A 15,217-nucleotide genomic window follows, 5' to 3' on the forward strand; every position below is an offset into this window, starting at 1 on the left:
TAGACTTGTGTAAACCAAGTGTAGCAAACTGCATCTTTAATGCTTACCAGTTAGTCAATATACAGGTTTGCATTCATCTCCCTGGTACAAGTCATATAGACAAAATGCCTACTTAAAAGTAGTCCGTGTATGAAAAGTATCTTTTTTAATTACTCTATCTTTACTTTATCAATGGATCTATGCAGTACATATAGTAATAAATAGCAAGGGCACATATACTATAGAGTCATAGCATGTGGCTGCCATTGAGCCATTGGACACAGATGCGCAGTGCTGGTTGGTCCAATCCCATTTAAAATGAAATAGTGAGAAGCTCTAAGAGGCCACTCTCTTCAGAGTAATCGCATTGCTACCAAATTAGGTCGTTTGTAGAGATGAGCGAACGTACTCGTCCGAGCTTGATGCTCGTTCGAGTATTAGCGTGTTCAAGATGCTCGTTACTAGAGGCGAACACTACGCGATGTTCGAGTTACTTTCACTTTCATCTCTGAGACGTTAGCGCGCTTTTCTGGCCAATAGAAAGACAGGGAAGGCATTACAACTTTCCCCTGCGACGTTCAAGCCCTATACCACCCCCCTGCAGTGAGTGGCTGGCGAGATCAGGTGTCACCCGAGTATATAAATCGGCCCCTCCCGCGGCTCGCCACAGATGCATTCTGACATAGCTCAGGGAAAGTGCTGCTGATGCTGGAGCTGCTATAGGGAGAGTGTTAGGAGAGATTTTAGCCTTCTGAGGGCCACATCTGACCGTGTGCAGTACTGTTGAGGCTGCTTTTTGCAGTGTTGCACCTTTTTTTTTTTTTTTGTATATCGGCCATGCAGAGCATTGCGTCCTCAGTCTGCAGTAATTTTACATAGTATAGGGCCAGTAGTGCTGAGGCAGGGACAGTGAAAAACGTGAAAGACATATACTGTCTATATAGGCCGTGGGCTTTTCCAAAAAAATTTGGGACAAAAAATATATTTGGGCTGCCTGTGACCGTCCTGACTGTACTGCGTCTCTGCTGGGGGTAGTAGTCCTAATTAATACGCAGCCAGCTAAGTGTTACAGCAGGCTTGCGCAAAATTCTTTCCTGGCTCTGCTGTGCATTCCGTAAGTGAAGTCAGCCTCCAACCACAGGCCAATAAGCGGCACATTTAATTACAGCGTTGTGTTTCTGCACTACTGGTAATACACCATGCTGAGGGGTAGCAATCTATCGACCACCCAGAGTTCTGCGCCGTCCACTGCTGCAACTCTGAATCCTCTGGCTGCTGCTCCTCCTTCCTCCCAGCCTCCTCACTCCATTACAATGACACATTCTGAGGAGCAGGCAGACTCCCAGGAACTGTTCTCGGGCCCCTGCCCAGAATGGGCAGCAATAGTTCCTCTCCCACCGGAGGAGTTTGTCGTGACCGATGCCCAACCTTTGGAAAGTTCCCGGGGTCCGGGGGATGAGGCTGGGGACTTACGGCAACTGTCTCTTTCAGTGGGTGAGGAGGACGATGACAATGAGACACAGTTGTCTATCACTCAGGTAGTAGTAATTGGAGTAAGTCCGAGGGAGGAGCGCACAGAGGATTCGGAGGAAGAGCAGCAGGACGATGAGGTGACTGACCCCACCTGGTTTGCTACGCCTACTGAGGACAGGTCTTCAGAGGGAGAGGCAAGTGCAGCAGCAGGGCAAGTTGGAAGAGCCAGTGCGGTGGCCAGGGGTAGAGGCAGGGCCAGACCGAATCCACCAACTGTTTCCCAAAGCGCCCCCTCGCGCCATGCCACCCCGCAGAGGCCGAGGTGCTCAAAGGTCTGGCAGTTTTTCACTGAGAGTGCAGACGACCGACGAACAGTGGTGTGCAACCTTTGTCGCGCCAAGATCAGCCGGGGAGCCACCACCAACAGCCTCACCACCAACAGCATGCGCAGACATATGATGGCCAAGCACCCCACAAGGTGGGACGAAGGCCGTTCACCGCCTCCGGTTTGCACCACTGCCTCTCCCCCTGTGCCCCAATCTGCCACTGAGATCCAACCCCCCTCTCAGGACACAGGCACTACCGTCTCCTGGCCTGCACCCACACCCTCACCTCCGCTGTGCTCGGCCCCATCCACCAATGTCTCTCAGCGCACCGTCCAGCCGTCGCTAGCACAAGTGTTTGAGCGCAAGCGCAAGTACGCCGTCGCGCACCCGCACGCTCAAGCGTTAAACGTGCACATAGCCAAATTGATCAGCCTGGAGATGCTGCCGTATAGGCTTGTGGAAACGGAGGCTTTCAAAAGCATTATGGCGGTGGCGGCCCCGCGCTACTCGGTTCCCAGTCACCACTACTTTTCCCAATGTGCCGTCCCAGTCCTGCACGACCACATCTCCCGCAACATTGTACGCGCCCTCACCAATGCGGCTACTGCCAAGGTCCACTTAACAACGGACACGTGGACAAGCACAGGCGGGCAGGGCCATTATATCTCCCTGACGGCACATTGGGTGAATTTAGTGGAGGCTGGGACAGAGTCAGAGCCTGGGACCGCTCACGTCCTACCCACCCCCAGAATTGCGGGCCCCAGCTCGGTGGCGGTATCTGCGGCGGTGTATGCTTTCTCCACTAAACCACCCTCCTCCTACGCAACCTCTGTCTCGCAATCAAGATGTGTCAGCAGCAGCACATCGCCAGCAGTCGATGTCGCACGGCGTGGCAGCACAGCGGTGGGCAAGCGTCAGCAGGCCATGCTGAAACTACTCAGCTTAGGAGAGAAGAGGCACACGCCCCACGAACTGCTGCAGGGTCTGACAGAGCAGACCGACCGCTGGCTTGCGCCACTGAGCCTCCAACCGGGCATGGTTGTGTGTGACAACGGCCGTAACCTGGTGGCGGCTCTGCAGCTCGGCAGCCTCACGCACGTGCCATGCCTGGCCCACGTCTTTAATTTGATGGTTCAGCGCTTTCTGAAAAGCTACCCACGCTTGTCAGACCTGCTCGGAAAGGTGCGCCGGCTCTGCGCACATTTCCGCAAGTCCCACACGGACGCTGCCACCCTGCGGAACCTGCAACATCGGTTTAATCTGCCAGTGCACCGACTGCTGTGCGACGTGCTCACACGGTGGAACTCTACGCTCCACATGTTGGCCAGGCTCTATGAGCAGCATAGAGCTATAGTGGAATACCAACTCTAACATGGGCGGCGCAGTGGGAGTCAGCCTCCTCAATTCTTTACAGAAGAGTGGGCCTGGTTGGCAGACATTTGCCAGGTCCTTGGAAACTTTGAGGAGTCTACCCAGATGGTGAGCAGTGATGCTGCAATCATTAGCGTCACCATTCCTCTGCTATGCCTCTTGAGAAGTTCCCTGCAAAGCATAAAGGCAGACGCTTTGCGCTCGGAAACAGAGGCGGGGGAAGACAGTATGTCGCTGGATAGTCAGAGCACCCTCCTGTCTATATCTCAGCGTGTTGAGGAGGAGGAGGAGGAGGTGGAGGAGCATGAGGAGGAGGGGGAAGAGACAGCTTGGCCCACTGCTGAGGGTACCCATGCTGCTTGCTTGTCATCCTTTCAGCGTGTATGGCCTGAGGAGGAGGAGGAGGAGGAGGATCCTGAAAGTGATCTTCCTAGTGAGGACAGCCATATGTTGTGTACAGGTACCCTGGCACACATGGCTGACTTCATGTTAGGATGCCTTTCTCGTGACCCTCGCGTTACACGCATTCTGGCCACTACGGATTACTGGGTGTACACACTGCTCGACCCAGGGTATAAGGAGAACCTTTCCACTCTCATACCCGAAGAAGAAAGGGGTTCGAGAGTGATGCTATACCACAGGACCCTGGCGGACAAGCTGATGGTAAAATTCCCATCCGACAGCGCTAGTGGCAGAAGGCGCAGTTCCGAGGGCCAGGTAGGGGAACACTCTCTAAGGCTTTTGACAGCTTTCTGGCTCCCCAGCAAGACTGTGTCACAGCTCCCCAGTCAAGGCTGAGTCGGCGGGAGCACTGTAAAAGGATGGTGAGGGAGTACGTAGCCGATCGCACTACCGTCCTCCATGACGCCTCTGCCCCCTACAACTACTGGGTGTCGAAGCTGGACACGTGGCCTGAACTCGCGCTCTATGCCCTGGAGGTCCTTGCTTGTCCTGTGGCTAGCGTCTTGTCAGAGAGGGTGTTTAGTGCGGCTGGGGGAATCATCACGGATAAGCGTACCCGCCTGTCAACCGACAGTGCCGACAGGCTTACACTCATAAAGATGAACAAAGCCTGGATTTCCCCAGACTTTTCTTCTCCACCAGCGGACAGCAGCGATACCTAAACAATACGTAGGCTGCACCCGCGGATGGAAGTATCGTTCTCTATCACGGGCAATTTTTCTTAGGCCCACAAGGCTCAGTCATATAACTTTTGTAAACAATGTTTATACGTTTCAATTCTCAATTGAATAAAGCATTGAAACTTGCACCTGAACCAATTTTTATTTTAACTGGGCTGCCTCCAGGCCTAGTTACAAATTAAGCCACATTAACCAAAGCGATGAATGGGTTTCACCTGCCCTCTTGGTTGGGCACGGGCAATTTTTCTGAAGTACATTTGTACTGTTGGTACACCAATTTTTTGGGGCCCTCGCCTACATTGTAATCATTGTTATTCTAGTAATTTTTAGCCCACCTGCATTAAAGCTGACGTTACCTCAGCTGTGCTGGGCACTGCAATGAGATATATTTATGTACCGCCGGTGGGTTCCAGGGAGCCACCCATGCTGTGTGTCCACAGGGACTTCACATTAGGGATTTGTACCTGCCAGTGTCTATGTATTAAAAAACTCGGTCAGACTGGGGCATGCAGTGTGGGCCGAAGACCACCTGCATTTAATCGGACGTTACCTCAGCTGTGATGGGCAATGCAATGGGATATATTTATGTACCGCCTGTGGCTTCCTGGCACCCACCCATGCTGTCGGTCCACACGGAGTTGTAACTGCATGTGTCCACTTCTAAAGAACCCCAGTCTGACTGGGGCATGCAGTGTGGGCCGAAGCCCACCTGCTTTTAACATGAAATTACCTCAGCTGTGCTGGGCACTGCAATGAGATATATTTATGTACCGCCGGTGGGTTCCAGGGAGCCACCCATGCTGTGTGTCCACAGGGACTTCACATTAGGGATTTGTACCTGCCAGTGTCTATGTATTAAAAAACTCGGTCAGACTGGGGCATGCAGTGTGGGCCGAAGACCACCTGCATTTAATCGGACGTTACCTCAGCTGTGATGGGCAATGCAATGGGATATATTTATGTACCGCCTGTGGCTTCCTGGCACCCACCCATGCTGTCGGTCCACACGGAGTTGTAACTGCATGTGTCCACTTCTAAAGAACCCCAGTCTGACTGGGGCATGCAGTGTGGGCCGAAGCCCACCTGCTTTTAACATGAAATTACCTCAGCTGTGATGGGCAATGCAATGGAATATATTTATGTACCGCCGGTGGGTTCCAGGGAGCCACCCATGCTGTGGGTCCACAGGGAGTTGTAACTGCATGTGTCTACTTCTAAAGAACCCCAGTCTGACTGGGGCATGCAGTGTGGGCCGAAGCCCACCTGCATTTAACATGACATTACCTCAGCTGTGATGTGCAATGCAATGGGATATATTTATGTACCACCGGTAGGTTCCAGGGAGCCACCCATGCTGTGGGTGCACACGGAATTCCCATTGCGGAGTTGTACCTGCCTGTGACTATTTATAAAAAACCGCGGTCTGACTGGGGCATGCAGACACCTTGACAGAATGAATAGTGTGTGGCACATAGGTTCTCCATTGCTATGCCCACGTGTGCAGCTCCAGATGGAGGTGGCACAGGATTGGATTTCTCATTGCTTCTGTACAGCACTGTGGGCTATCGCCCTGCCCCTTTTAAAGAGGGTCGCTGCCTAGCCGTGCCAACCCTCTGCAGTGTGTGCCTGCAGTTCCTCCTCATGGCAGACGCACTTATAAATAGACATGAGGGTGGTGTGGCATGAGGGCAGCTGAAGGCTGCGCAGGGACAATTTGGTGTGCGCTGTGGACACTGGGTCGTGCGAGGGGGGGGGGGGTTGGGCAGCATGTAACCCAGGAGAAGTGGCAGCGGAGTGTCATGCAGGCAGTGATTGTACTTTGTTGGAGGTAGTGTGGTGCTTAGCTAAGGTATGCCATGCTAATGAGGGCTTTTCAGAAGTAAAAATTGTTGGGAGGGGGGGGGCCCACTTTTGCTGCTATTGTGGCTTACTAGTGGGACCTGGGAACTTGAGATGCAGCCCAACATGTAGCCCCTCGCCTGCCCTATCCGTTGCTGTGTTGTTCCCATCACTTTCTTGAATTGCCCAGATTTTCACAAATGGAAACCTTAGCGAGCATCGGCGATATACAAAAATGCTCGGGTCGCCCATTGACTTCAATGGGGTTCGTTACTCGAAACGAACCCTCGAGCATTGCAAAAATTTCGTCTCGAGTAACGAGCACCCGAGCATTTTGGTGCTCGCTCATCTCTAGTCGTTTGCTAATCCAATTTGGTTGCGAATTGGTCTAAAAGTTATGAAAAGACTTTTGGAGGGAAAAACAAACATGAGACCCTTCTGTCCTGTATGGCAGAACCCAGGACTATAAGGGGTGATCTTTGTTACCAGTCTCCCTCTCTACTGTGCAGCACATTATTCTATACATGACAATACTGTAGATTTGTCCCCAGAAGATTAATAAATCAGTCTGTGTCAGAGCATTTATCATATATCTAAAGGCAGAACCGAAGTGCAGCATTCCTATTCTAACACCAAAATCCAGGATAGCTCTATTGGCCAATATATAGAACAGTCCTTATATAAAGCATGGATTTTATAAATCTATTGGCCTATAAGGAAAGTATATCGTCATACAACATCTCCTTTTCTATTGCAATACTGAATACAGAATACGTCCTATCGCCTGAAAATAAGGCACCAGGGATATATTTTAGTAAAATCCATATTTTACATAAAAACATCCCTTTGAGTGTGCATTATATTGATTGCGTTAGGTTCATGTTTATGATAGATACAATCTTTAATTAAACAATTTTTAAAGTAAATCTCAAAACAGGAGTAAAATGTAGAGGGAATCTTCCATAACATGTATTTGTCTGCCACCTTGTGGTAGTGATGGGAAATATTCCAGATTTTCTTGACCTAAGAGTGAAGCACTGTTGGAATATTTGGAATGTTCATTTATGCAGATCTCACATCACCCTTATCTGTGTTGAGCTTGATAAAAAGCCTCTCAGGGGCTCCTTGTGTGTGGTGACCTCTTCTTCCGCTTATGTAGAGCTTGTTGACCACTAGACGCCTCTACGATGCAATCAAAGGGGTTTCACCCAGTTAACAGAGTTTGAGAGGGGCACATTATTAGACTGTGAGAAGCTGGATGGTCGTATCATCAAATTGCCTGCCACCTGGGCCATTCACAGCAGACTGTTAGGAGGTGTTAGGACCAGTGGATGCCTGAGGGCACACACTAAAAGCGACCGGGCTCAAAATGCCCTTAACAGACCACCAGTAGAGAGAATCATCTGATCATCTGACAAGCACGAGCAGCTCCAACTGCTTTATTGTCCATCATCCAAAGACAGGTGGCACCATCGTTACACCCCTGGGTCTGTCAGAACCATTTCCAGCCACTTGGCTGAAAGACATTTAGTCTCATGGCCCCTGTTGCATGTACTGCCTTTGACAGCCACCCAGTATTGCCTCCATTTGCAGTGGTGTCATGAATGATGAAACTGGACTGCAACAGAGTATTACAGCTTGCCTTCCACAATGAATCCAGGTTTAGTTTGGGTACTGATGATGGCCACGTTCATGTGGCCCCACTGCTGATGTGAGGGTCTGGAAGTCCATCACATACAACAGTTGGTCACCCCTAGTAGTGGTACGAAGGACAATGACAGCTCAGCGATATGTTCAGGACATCCCGCAGGCACATGTGTTCCTCTCATGGCACCTTGTAAGAGCAATTTTCCAGCAGGATAATGCTCGATCACACATAGCAAGCATGTCATAACATTGCTACACTTCGGTGGACTGCCCAGTTGCCGGACTTATCGTCAATTGAAGATGTATGGGACTATCTAGGGCACTAACTTCGACAGCCTATGAGTTTGCAATATCTAGACTTAGTTACAGCAAATGTGGACCGATACACCGCAGGACACCATACAGAACCTGTATGCCTCCATGCCCACCCACAACACATGTTGCAAGCAAGCTAGAGGCAGTACAACAGGGTACTATAGCCTTCCTGCCCGCCCGTATTACATCTTGTATCGAAGCTAGAGGCGGTACAAAGGGGTACTAGAGCCCCAATGCCCACCCGTATTGCATCTTCCATCCAAGCTAGAGGTGGTACAACAGGGTACTAGAACCCCCATGCCAGCCCGTATCACATCTTGTATCCAAGATAGAGGCGGTACAACAAGGTACTAGAGCTTCAATGCCTGCCCGTATCACATCTTGTATCCAAGCTACAGGTGGTAAAACAGGTTACTAGAGCCTCCATGTCCATCCGTACCACATCTTGTATCCAAGCTACAGTCGGTACAACAGGGTACTCGAGCCTTCATGCCCGCCCGTATCACATTTTATATCCAAGCTAGAGGTGGTACAACAGGGTACTAGATCCTTCCTGCCCGCTTGTATAACATGTTGTATCCAATCTAGAGGCGGTACAACAGGATACTAGAGCCTCCATGCCTGCCCGTATCACATCTTGTATCCAAGCTAGAGGCAGTACAACAGGGTACTAGAGCCTCCATGCCTGCCCGTATCACATCTTGTATCCAAGCTAGAGGCAGTACAATGGGGTACTAAAGCTTTAATGCCCACTCGTATTGCATCGTCCATCCAAGCTGGAGGTGGTACAGCAGGGTACTAGAGCCTCCATGCCAGCCCGTATCACATCTTGTATTGAAGCTAGTGACGGTAAAACAAGGTACTAGAGCTTCCATGCCTGCCCGTATCCCATCTTGTATCCAAGCTAGAGGTGGTACAATGGGGTCCTAGAGCCTCAATGCCCACCCATATTGCATCTTCCATCCAAGCTAGAGGTGGTACAACAAGGTACTAGAGCCTCCATGCCAGCCTGTATCACATCTTGTATCTAAGCTAGAGGTGGTACAACAAGGTACTAGAGCCTCCACACCTGCCCGTATCACATCTTGTATTCTAGCTAGAGGCAGTACAACAGGGTACTAGAGCCTCTATGCCCGCCCATATCACATCTTATATCCAAGCTAGAGGCAGTACAACAGGGTACTAGAGCCTCCATGCCCACCTAGATCACATCTTATATCCAAGCTAGAGGCGGTACAATGGGGTACTAAAGCCTCAATGCCCACCCATATTGCATCTTCCATCCAAGCTAGAGGTGGTACAACAAGGTACTAGAGCCTCTATGCTAGCCTGTATCACATCTTGTATCTAAGCTAGAGGTGGTACAACAAGGTACTAGAGCCTCCACGCCTGCCCGTATCACATCTTGTATTCTAGCTAGAGGCAGTACAACAGGGTACTAGAGCCTCCATGCCCATCCGTACCACATCTTGTATCCAAGCTACAGTCAGTACAACAGGGTACTCGAGCCTCCATGCCCGCCCATATCACATCTTATATCCAAGCTAGAGGCGGTACAACAGGGTACTAGAGCCTCCATGCCCACCCAGATCACATCTTGTATCCAAGCTAGAAGCGGTACAATGGGGTACTAAAGCCTCAATGCCCACCCATATTGCATCTTCCATCCAAGCTAGAGGCGGTACAACAAGGTACTAGAGCTTCCATGCCTGCCCGTATCACATCTTGTATCCAAGCTAGAGGCGGTACAACAAGGTACTAGAGCCTCCATGCCTGAGCGTATCACATCTTGTATCCAAGCTAGAGGCAGTACAATGGGGTACTAAAGCCTTAATGCCCACTTGTATTGCATCTTCCATCCAAGCTGGAGGTGGTACAGCATGGCACTAGAGCCTCCATGCCAGCCCGTATCACATCTTGTATCGAAGCTAGAGGCGGTACAACAAGGTACTAGAGCTTCCATGCCTGCCCATATCCCATCTTGTATCGAAGCTAGAGGCAGTGCAACAGGGTACTAGAGCCTCCATGCTCACCCGTATCACATCTTATATCCAAACTAGAGGTGGTACAACAGGGTACTAGAGCCTCCATGCCTGCCCGTATCACATCTTGTATCCAAGCTAGAGGCGGTACAACAGGGTACTAGAGCCTCCATGCCCACCCATATCACATCTTGTATCCAAGCTAGAGGTGGTACAACGGGGTACTAGAGCCTCAAGGCCCACCTGTATTGCATCTTCCATCCAAGCTAGAGGTGGTACAACAAGGTACTAGAGCCTCCACGCCTCCCCGTATCACATCTTGTATTCAAGCTAGAGGCAGTACAACAGGGTACTAGATCCTCCATGCCTGCCCGTATCACATCTTGTATCCAAGCTAGAGGCAGTACAACAGGGTACTAGATCCTCCATGCCTGCCCGTATCACATCTTGTATCCAAGCTAGAGGCAGTACACTAGAGTACTAGAGCCTCCCTTCAAATGTTCAGTTTTCCACAATAAATTACCGGTATTCTCTTTTGCTCTGATATTGTAATCACTTACTTATATGAATGTTACAATAACACATAGAAAGTCTCATTTGATTCTAACAATTCCTTCCAGGTACTTGATTTTTTGAGTGTAATTTTGAAGGCAGATCATCTCCATTAACAGCTGCTTTGTAACCTGGAAGAATATGTAGTAAAGTAATTTTGATGATTTGATTGATTTGTTTTGGAATGATATTGAGATATTTTGCTGTTGCAATTGTCAGCCTACTCTCTGTATATTATTGTTACTTGGTATTCAGCCGCCTTACTCTTTAGTTATACCATACAGTGTAAGTCTGCCATGCTGTCTTATACAGAGTGGACATACTGATTGCTGACGCACAGTGTCATATCAGGTTGTCAATACTTATGATTACATTTGATGGATTCGATAAACTTATAACTAACGTTTTCTCAATGTGATTTTTTTTGGTGTCATCATTAACTAATACTTTATAGGAACAAGTCAACTGACTAAAGCTACTCTAACTTGTAATGAGAGAAGAGTTGAAAACCTGTGCAGAATCATATAGACCCACTCAGAGGCGTAACTTGAAACTCCTGGCCCCAATGCAAAACCTGGAACGGGGCCCCCTAACTATAATGCTTTATTCATAGTACTAAGCCTTATGGGCCCCCCAAGGCTCCTGGGCCCGGGTGCAACCGCATCCCCTGCATCCTCTATAGTTACGCCCCGGGACCCACTGACAAATGACAGATGAATACGACTGTAAGTAATCCTGCCTGAACACTACACTCAATCACTTTTGGCATACCCATACATTGTAACAAACTTTCAGGACAGGTGAAAGTTTACATATACAGAGACAGCAGTCAATGCGACTCTGGCATATAAAAGGCTGACAGACAGAGGGGGCTCCCTCTGTTACCTATCGGACCCCCACAAGGGGATCACAGGGTCCTAATTGGTTGCTATGGAAATTGGACGCTTGTCTCACAAAGGATCTCCTTTGTGAGACAAAAATAAAAAGTTTAAAAAGTGTAAGAAAAAACATTTTTAAAAAATCTAAGTTCCTTTACTATGTAAAAAAAAAGAACGCAAATTTGATGTTGCCACGTTTATAATGATGCACACAAAAAGGTTAGCACGTTATTTAATCAGCATGTTACACACTGTGAAAAAAAACATGGACAAAATAGCTAACTTTGTATATCTTACCTCACAAAAAAACAATAAAAACAATAAAAAAGTCATATGAATCACAAAATTGTATCACTAAAATATAAAACTTGTTCTGCAAAATAAAACTCTTCTAGAAAAAAAAAAGGAATAAAAAGTGATTGAAATGTTATATGGCCCCAAAAATGGGGTAATGAAGACTAGAGCTTATCTTGCAAAAAAACAAGCTTTCAGAGAGCTCAGTCAATGGAAAAGAGTCCCAACCACTGACACGCCGAGACCCTCTCCTGAACATCCACTTGGGCAGAAGTATTTCATGGTCAGTCACTCACTGCCCCTACACAAGTTTCGGACACTGTGCAATGCTCTGTGCCAATGCTCAGCTTATCCTGACTTCTCCCCCATCTCCTGTTCTAGTATTAAGTGCATTCAGCAGATGTTTCCGCCAGGCTATACATTCAGGAAGATTGGAAACTATTGCTAAAGTTAGCCAGAACCACACTGGGGTTAATGTCACTAAATGAGACAACAGCTGGGTTCATATTATTAAATGGTGACACAGTAGGGTTAATATTATTAAATGGGGCAACAGTGGGATTAATGTTACTAAAAGGAGCCACAGTGGGGTTAATGTTACTGAATGTGGTCACAAAGGGTGCGGTAGTACTAAATGGGGCCATAAAAGGGTCAGCATTACTAAATGGGGCCACATTGGGGCATAGTTAGTAATTGTGGATACTATTACTAAATAGAACCACAAGCAGGTACTATTAGTAAATTAGACCAAAGAGGAGGCACTATTAGGGTGGCTTCACACGAGTGTGTTTTTGTGTGTGCATACACGCGCACAAAAACACGCATCTATAAGCCACAATGCATTCCCTATGGTGTGTTCACATGTCCGTACTTTGCAGGTCCGTGCCTGCAAAGATAGGACATGTGTACACCATAGGGAATGCATGCATTGTTTTCAATGGAGCCGCGGCTGTTGCTTATATTAAAGCCCTTCCCTGAAATCCATTGACGGGTGCCGGCAGCAGGATTCTGTACCACAGCTGTCATGTGTGACAGCTGCGCTAGGGAATAGAAGAATTCCTCTGCTGCATCTGTCACAGATGTGGCAGATGTAGCAGCAGGGAATTCTTTTTACTAGCAGGGATGAAGGAAACATCTGCCGCATGCAGCAGATATGTTCTTCATTCCCGCTGGGGACACGGCAGCAGCGGAGGGTAAGTTTTGGGGTTTTTTTACACTAAAATGATTGTTTTTCAGGGAAGGCTTATATGTAAACAATTCAGGGGTGCCAGCAGACCATTGTCTTCAATCGAGCCGCCGGCAGCAGCCGTGGCTGCATTGAGAACAATGCACGCAGCTGCATACACACGTGTTTTTGCTCGTACCTAGGTCCGCACGTATGTACTCACCTAAGTACGCACAAAAACACGCTCGTGTGAAGCCACCCTTACTGTGAGGAAATACAGCTCTGTTGATGGGATAATAACAAAATTATGGCTCTCAGAATATGGTGAATTAACTGCTCCATGGTGCAAAACCAGTAGAAACAAAACTCCAGCCCTTATGTGGATTCCAACATAAAAACAGCATTTTACTTAAATATCATGAATTAAAACATTTGCCAAATTATTTACATCTAAGCGTAATTTTGGAAGATGTTTTTAATTCATCATATATAAATAAAATGCTGTTTGCATAACTGGAATCCATGGAAGTGCCAAAGTTTTGTTTCTACTGTTATTGATGGTGTCCCTGAACCTGGTCATTCACCTGGCCCAGAGTATATCCATACAGTGTCTAGAATTACAATGATGCAAAAGTAGCAAGAAAAAAAACCTAAACATATTTGGTATTGCTGTACATGTGCCATCATTTATATATAATTATGTGGCCTTGTGTTAACCATCATTACCTGGGTTCGCCGCACCTTCACCTGACTGCAGACCCAGAGGCTGGACCTTAACAAAAACTAGTTGAGTATGCCTACTACGGATTGTTGTAAAGACCGCAGAAAATTTAAGAGATGTGCCTTGCACTATTGATCCATGACACTAATGTGCAGAAAATACATTATTTGTTGTGATGATAAAGATCGTATACATTTTTATAAGTATTGCACTATATTAACCCTTTCCAATCCACTGCCTAACATCTTCCTACATTCTGATTGAAGCTTGTACAGCTCCAATGACAGAAGACATCCGACAGGGTATTCTTACCAACTATTGCCAGCCACTCCGCTGTCAGAGCCTCTCTGGAGCACACACACTGGCTTTAGCCAGCAGATGGCACTGTTATATAACATCAAAAAGAGAAAACCTTTTGAGAAACCTTGTATCCAAAATTGGAATGGAAAGGGTTAAACCAAGTGGTACATTATATATTGACATTTGTAAGTTTCACAAATACATCCACCCATTACTCTCATTAAGCTCAGACACTCCATGCTGCTTCCATTTAGTAGTAAACTGCACATTTCCTGCCGACCCTAGAGTACTGCAAGCTATTACTAGGCTTTCTTCCAATGCCAACAATCAGCAGCCATCCATTGTACACAAAGCATTGTAGACATAACTTACCTCCTAATAAAGTTGACGAATTTTCACAAAAATGCAACTCGAGGAATTTAATAAAACGACTAGATGAGCTATTAAGTGTTGTTCTTGCGTGACCAAAGGCTTCAAGAATTGTATTTACCTGTTAATTACAAAACAGAGGATTTCATCACAAATAAACTTAGATGTCTGGAAAAATAATAGTCAAGCCAAACTGTCTCGCAGATTTCACAATGCACGGAAGGCCCATTTAATCAAACTCTGCTTAAGCAACAGGTACGGTTACCAAAAATGTGGCCACAGTAGAGCCTGAGCAGAGTTGTGAGGTCAGTGCAGGAAGAGCTGCTTATAAAAGGCAGCGCCTTCTCCCTGTACTTTCCTCTATCGGTAAATGTTTAGACACCAAAATAAAACTTGAGCCAGGCTAAATGATATATAGATACGAACCCCATAGAATAATTCTAAAAAAAAAGTATAAAAGGAAAATGTAAGAAGAAAGCATTAAAAAGAAAAAGATAACGAAAAATTTAAAAAAATGTAAAAATCCTTAAAAAATACAATTAAATAATATGCTCATTAGTTGATCCATCACTAAAATAACCCCTATAACTCGTTAAATAATACAGCACATGTAAGACTGATATGCAAAGACTGTAAAAAAATAATAATAAGACATTGTGAATACAATTTTGTTTAAAAACTGTCTGAATTCTCTCCATAATATTAATATTTGTCCACCCCCTCAAAAAGTAGCTTATGATGGTATAAAAAATACTTTACCCAGCCTTTGACGCTCCCATTCTAGGACAACTCCCTGCTTCATCTAGATAGACATGTGACAGCTACAGCCAATCTCTGGTTGCTGCAGTAGTCATGTGTCCATCT

At 47.1% G+C, this 15,217-nt stretch overlaps 1 protein-coding gene across 1 annotated transcript in view; it reads right to left on the minus strand.

The window, feature by feature from the left end:
• MYO16 (myosin XVI) overlaps nt 1-15,217 on the minus strand; it is a 339,522-nt gene that overhangs the window by 149,107 nt on the left and 175,198 nt on the right. The window contains exon 15 of the mRNA XM_066579909.1: nt 14,357-14,474. Coding sequence (XP_066436006.1) covers nt 14,357-14,474 — 118 coding nt within the window. The remainder of the gene's footprint in view (nt 1-14,356; nt 14,475-15,217) is intronic.

The sequence above is a fragment of the Eleutherodactylus coqui genome, chromosome 1 (assembly GCF_035609145.1).
Source record: "Eleutherodactylus coqui strain aEleCoq1 chromosome 1, aEleCoq1.hap1, whole genome shotgun sequence".
Taxonomy (NCBI): Eukaryota; Metazoa; Chordata; class Amphibia; order Anura; family Eleutherodactylidae; genus Eleutherodactylus; species Eleutherodactylus coqui.